This window comes from Poromitra crassiceps (genome assembly GCF_964638095.1).
Source record: "Poromitra crassiceps genome assembly, chromosome: 14".
NCBI lineage: Eukaryota > Metazoa > Chordata > Actinopteri > Beryciformes > Melamphaidae > Poromitra > Poromitra crassiceps.
This window is the reverse complement of record NC_139633.1, coordinates 7,404,207-7,410,827: the sequence shown is the minus strand read 5'-3', so window position 1 is coordinate 7,410,827 and position 6,621 is coordinate 7,404,207. Positions and strand designations below refer to the sequence as shown.

Genomic DNA, 6,621 nt, shown 5'->3' with positions numbered 1-6,621 from the left:
CACACACACACACTAAGAGCAGTGCTTATTTTTGGCCTGTCTCCCATAGCGACCAGCCTGCGCTCTGTCGCCACGGCGATAGATCTGCGGCACAGAATTGCAACTGACACAAAACATACAGACGCTGATGGGCGAGAGACAATACAGAGACTGCAGGAAAATATGCGTTGTCTCTCTCTCTCATGTTGCTGTACAAATCCATGTTAGAGGAGAAAATAATAGATGAATGGAAGAAAAGAAAGAGCAAAGATCTGGTAATAACAGCTCTCTCTCTCTCTCTCTCTACTGGGGGATTGACCATGTGACCTTCTGGATCCAGGACAGAGGTGGTATTATTATTATTATTATTATTATAATCATCGTCATTTTACACTCTTTTATTGTATTTATGTAGGCTACACTCAAGATACTTATTTTCATATACTATAATTACATTTTCTGAAGGGGTATTATTAGTTGTTTTTACATAAAGCTATAATCATGTTGTTTTTTATTTTACTTGTTTATTGTATTACATCAATAATTTCTCTACCAAGATTTTTCCCGACAAAATGTCGCCAACAACAGTGGACAGTCAACAACAGTGGCACCTGCAGTTCACACACACACACGCACACGCACGCACACACACACACACACACACACACACACACACACACACACACACACACACCCACCGTGTGAACGAATGCATGGGAACTGACCATCAGTAGGCTATGTGAAGTTTATTCGCACATTTTACATCACAATACCCGAGTTCATTATGAATGCAGGCTGGGCCTCACGTCCCCTTTCACAGGGGGGGGGGGGGGGGGGGGGGGGGGGGGGTAAACACATAGAGAGGGGTGAGAGAATTATGTGGGAGATAAATATAGATCTTTAGAATGAGAATGAATACATAGCAATAGTTTGCCATCATGGGGCAGCAAACTTTCATATCAACAAGCTACACCTCTAAAATGTCAAACATTGTTGAAGCAGGAGATGCAATGTCATTTTCTTAGTTTCATTGCATCATGCAGTTACTGCTCCTGGACTTCAGTTGAATGCAACAAGGTTTTAAAATAAATCAGATCGGATAGGATTTATAATAGATCGGATAGGATTTATGATAGATCAGATAGGATTTAGTAGTAGCTTACATTTTTACATTGTTGGCTGCAGCTAACCTATATTTTTCACAATTTCTTTTTAAACCAGCCAATGTAATAACTAGCCAATAATGTAATAACTTATTACATTATGTGAAAACAAGTTTAAGTTATTGGTTCAGAAATTGTATTAGATTATCCTGCTCCAGAGGACTATGACTTTCCATTTCACTGCATTCTTCTTTTCCTGTTATTCCCAATTTAAATTCATATATACAGTATATATAGAGGGCGGCTTTAGCTCAGGAGGTAGAGCGGGTCGGCCAATGACGCAAGGGCTGGCGGTTCGATCCCCGCTCCCTCCCAGCTGCCGTCGTTGTGTCCTTGGGCAAGACACTTAACCCTCCTTGCCTCGTATGACTGGCGGTACGAATGGTGTGAAGCGCTTTGAGCACTTGGAAAGGCGCTATATAAATCCAATCATGAATATATATATATTATATATGTATGTTTATATATACCGGTATATATATATACACACACACACACACACACACACACACAGAGTTTACATTGGGGCCAGAAGGTATTTTCAAGCATTGTGAAAGGTAATGTTATAGTAAACCATTTACTGTCCTGTACGTAACACTTTGCAATAACTCTATTTAAATAGAGTACCACAGAAATTAGTCTTAAAGAATGGTCTTACCCCAGAAGTTAGCATTGCCTGGGTCCCTCGCCTCAAAGGCCAATGGGTTTTTTATGCGATTTGATACATGAAATAAGGTCTGTGGTTAACAAAAGTTTATGAGACTTGAACGTTGTGTTCAGCAAGATCATCTTCACACATGAACACCACTTCTATCATTTTTGAAGCGTTTTCTAGCCCTACTGGTGGCTTGTGTCTCACTCCAGGCTTCAGGACGGGACAGGACGGGCATGTAGTGCGCTGGCTCTCAGCGTGGGGATGACCAGGGGTCCTTGAAGAGGGTCCAGGGGGTCCCTGACATACTGATAAATTGTTTGTAAATCACCATTATTTCATTTACATGAAGTGAGCACAATGGAAAACTATCTTTGCTAGTTTCTAGCACTCAAAATCTATCTTTTTTTCTTTTAATTACCACCGGGTCACTGAAACACCTCCTTTGATGTACTGAGCCAGTGATAATTTAAAGGAAAAAACTGTGATTTTGAGTGCCAGAAACTAGCAAAAATAATGCTTGCCCTTGCACCGGGCATAAGATATCAAATGGGGGTCTGTGGCTCAGGCTCTAGCGTGGACTGAATTCGGAGGTCCTCGATATGAAAAAGGTTGAGAATCACTGGCTCTGGTGGAAGCTGTGCGGGACAGGCTTCTAGTCAAAGCTGTGCATGAGGGGGTCGTGTCCCGTCTCCTTCAGGAAGCGCAGCAGGTCTTGGGGCCGCAGCCCCATGGTGGCGCCGTTGCTCATGGGGTGGAAGTAGACGCGCTCGTGACCTCCGTCCAGCAGGTCGCTGTCCAGGACGAACTTCACACTCTGGTCCTTATCGAACAGCAGAGCCAGAGCCGTCGCACAGCCCTGACCAACCTGAGAGACACGGTTGGGAGGGTTACTTTAAAAATGTAATTGTAATCATCAGTAACATAATCCAAGTATCACAATATTAAAGTAATGTAGCTGATTACTTTCCATTACTTTTAGATTACTTTTGATTTTTTTTTCTCACAATTGACTCACTGGAGTTTGGGGGTATGTTCCTCAGGAGGACTTTTTTTCTGCATTATAATAATTGATTATTGATAAACTGATGTGTCGGTCTGGTCAGCTGACTCCTCCATAGTGCATTATAATGAGAACAGCAGCAAGAGCAGCACCTTCTGTTCCTACAGCAGCAACATTACAGGCAAACAACAGGAAGAGGAAGCTGTCTTCACCTTAAGTTTTTCCAACATGGCCGCCTCGTCAGCGAAGCGCAGGTTGCCGCTGCCAACGCCGAGCTTCTTGGCCAGATCGTTCAGGTTCACCTGAGGACAGACAGAGAGGATTATGGTAACTAAATTGATTTAATTTACATGGAAATTAAATCAATTAAGACATCTTTTTGAGAGTCTCTTTCTCCGAGACTCTCTCACTGGGGGGCAGTGGTGGCCCAATGGTTAGAGAAGCGAGCTTGTGACCGGAAGGTCGTCGGCTCAATCCCCGGGACCGGCAGGATAAATCTGGGTCGGGAAAGTGAAAAGGCAGCGCTTGCCCCTCCCTCATTACCACCACTGAGGTGCTCTTGAGCAAGGCCCTTATCCCCAACCGCTCCAGTGGAGCTGAGCAGTGGCCAGCAGATCAGACTGTGGTTGTACTGGTCAGCTTCCAGGTATGAATGTGTGTGTGAATGTGAACAGGGCGCTCCTGAAAAAGAGAGCATTGCTCTCAGTGAGACTCCCCCTGTATAAAATAAAGGTAAAAAAAAAAAAACACTTGCCTGCCTGTTCACATTCATGTCGATCTGTTTGTATTTTGTTGCTGGCTAAAGGCTATACATTTAAATAGGCTAGACAGCTTCTAGTTAACTAGGGACAGAATTTCATTCAGGATCATGAAGAAACTCGCTGTCAGAAGAACGCTAGCAAAATGGAGAAGCATGGAGCTGAGTGCGGAACTGACGCAAGGTAGCGACGCAGCCGGTGTACGTTGAATTCCGTTCCGGAATGGCTCCGATGCGGCACAGGACGTTCCGCTTCCGTATCGGAGAGCCAGACGGAGCTCCTGGTGGACATTAAACTTTAGCAGGTGATGTACTTATAGAGAGTCTGACCTGTCTGTCATGGCGGGCCGACACCAGCCACAGGCCTTTCTTCTTCTTGTCCTTCAGGAAGAGGTTCTTGGTCACCGCTCCGCTCAAGTCCTGCAGGTGAGGCATCATCTCCTCCACCGTGAAAACCTGGGACATTTTTGAGCAACGTTTCTTTTAATATTAATAAACAATTAACACAACTTGAACAACTTTTTCAATTAAAGTAGGCAGTCTATGTTGTGTTATATTGTGTATATGCAGTGTTGGGCAAGTTACTTTCATAATGTAATATACTATATATTACTAGTTACTTTCATTTTAAAGTAATAAGTTACTTTACAATATTACTGTCTGTGTAGAGTAACTTGTTACTTATTACACTACTTTTGCATTACTTTCACCAAAACAACAGCAGCAGCAGGAGGATGACATCGCTGCACCGGAACCATCCTGAAAGATTATGTCAACCGCCTTGAAGTCAGTGTAAACAATCCAAAATTCTAAATGTTATTCTTTTCCTTTGTTCTTGTCATCTGAATCAGAATCAGAATCAGAATCACTGTTATGCACACAGTATGCAAGTTACATACGAGCAATTTGTCTTAGTGTCTTTATGCAGTGTAGTGGTCACATCAATATACAGAGATAAGAAGTAGGAAGATAACTAAAGACAATCACAAAGTTGCAAGTGCAATCAAATCGAGTAAATATATACACAAAGTTGCAAGTGCAATCAAATCGAGTAAATATATACAATATGTACATGAGTGGTGAAGTGTTCTGTGGATGATAAATATGAATTTACGTTGGATTTACATGAGATTTACAGACTGAGTTAAATAGACGTTAAATAGGCAGTGGATTTACATGAATTTACAGTCGGAGTTAAATAAGAGTTTACATTGAATGTACATGAAATTTACAGGCTAAGTTAAATAGGGGGGGGGGGGAGGAGTTCAGTTGAGTTTAGGAGGAGGTAGTGAGTTTGTGTGTGTGTGTGTGTGTGTGTGTGTGTGTGTGTGTGTGTGTGTGTGTGTGTGTGTGTGTGTGTGTGTGTGTGTGTGTGTGTGTGTGTGTGTGCATAAAAACAGACTGTTTGATTAGGAAATTATTATATCTTTATTTAAATATGTGCTTTGATTAAAAAAAATGCAACTCAATTTGTAACTTGAGTTACTTGACAAAGTAACTGGTATAATATTATTGAAATCCTATAAGTAATAAGTTATATTACTGAGTTACTGCTAAAAGTATATTACATCTAATATGTTACTTTTGTAATGAGTTAGCCCCAAAACTGTGTATATGCCATACAGTGTTTTATGGCATACAATATACAGCAGTGATTCTCAACCTTTCACATTACAGCCACAGCTCCCCCCCTGCTGGGGACCCACTGGAACTACAACCACTACTGGAGTAGAGCTCCAGAGTGGAAACTCGAGGCTATAGTTGCAGGCCAGACAAAAGTTGTCCTGCAGCGCCTCCTGCCGGCCGCTGCTGCTCAATGCAGCTCAACACAGCAACACACGTGTCATTGCTGTAGTGTACAGAAACGAGCTGCTATGCTGTTATAACGATGCATTTTCAAAGGGGTTAATTTGAGAAGTTTTAAACTGTCAACAAGTGGTCCCAAGAGGATAGGGGATTCCGAACAAAATGTATAAGTTTAATTACAGTGCACTGTCAGAGTACATGCTGTACTCTTCTCTCGTGTGGAGAAAATCTCCGCCTAATTTCATTCAAAAACCATGCAGTTTAATTTCGCCTTACTTGTTGGCCATCACACCCAGCTGGCAGAACATGCTTTGGGATGGGACCCTTTCCAATTAATGTTCTGGTAATTTCGGCCCAAAAGTGATCCGCTGTGCAGCTCTTATTTAACATTACATTTAAACGTTTGTAATGTTTTCACGCTACTCGCTCCGCCCACCGGGCTGCGTTTTGGTGGAAGAAGAAACCAGGAAAACCAGATCTAAAAGTTGAAAGGAAACTAAATCAAGTACAGATTGCTGTATTGGATGATGCCGAATTGAGGAGTGGACCAGAAAGATCCCGAAAAGGTCTCAAGTCATATTTTGGTAGATTTATAATTTTTCAAAAAACCAAACCACAATAAACTGTAAGGCATCTAATGGAGTTCAGAGGTGTTGTTTTCATACGAGAGAGCAGTGTCGAGGCTACTATCTTCCCAGCGGGGTAAGGGCTCACTTACCGGGGGGTGCTCCACGCAGGTGGTCTGGATGTCCAGAGCCTCCAGGTAGCTCTCCAGCTCTGACCTCAGATCAGCCGACATCATCGATTCATTCATACGCTGTCTATAATCAATGACGAGTCCAGTCGTGTGCTGGACACATTGATAGTACAAATGGACAGCTGCACGAAGAAGAAGGCGATGCCGACTTCTTCTGCTTGTGATTTTGTTAGTGGCTCACAAATCAAGTCATAACCTCACCCACCCCCTCTGCTGGAGTTGGGGTGTAGTCATAGGCGATTCTAGGCTTTCCAAACAGGGGTTGCACCACCAAGAAGGTAATAGTAGGCTACTCCGACTGGGGGGTATCTAGGGATGGCTGTGCCCCACCTGGACAAATACATTTTGTAAATTTTAAAGTAAAATGCATTATTAATCTGGTGCATTCTGAGAGCAAAATGAAGAGGCTAGTAGATATGATATAACTTGTCGCAGAACATCAATTTTGGTTTATTTGGTAAAAGTGGAACTGTATTCCTTCTGGTTTTCTTCATTGTTCATGAT

The 6,621-nt window shown here is 42.5% G+C and overlaps 1 protein-coding gene across 1 annotated transcript; it reads right to left on the bottom strand.

The window, feature by feature from the left end:
- Positions 1-926: 926 nt before the first annotated feature.
- Positions 927-6,207, bottom strand: prorsd1 (prolyl-tRNA synthetase domain containing 1). Its single transcript, XM_083651144.1, has 4 exons — positions 6,079-6,207; positions 3,885-4,010; positions 3,010-3,099; positions 927-2,662 (listed from the first exon to the last, which is right to left on the bottom strand). Exons 1-4 carry the CDS (start codon positions 6,172-6,174, stop codon positions 2,450-2,452), a joined length of 525 nt encoding a protein of 174 aa, XP_083507270.1. The 5' UTR covers positions 6,175-6,207; the 3' UTR covers positions 927-2,449.
- Between the last annotated feature and the right edge of the window lie 414 nt (positions 6,208-6,621).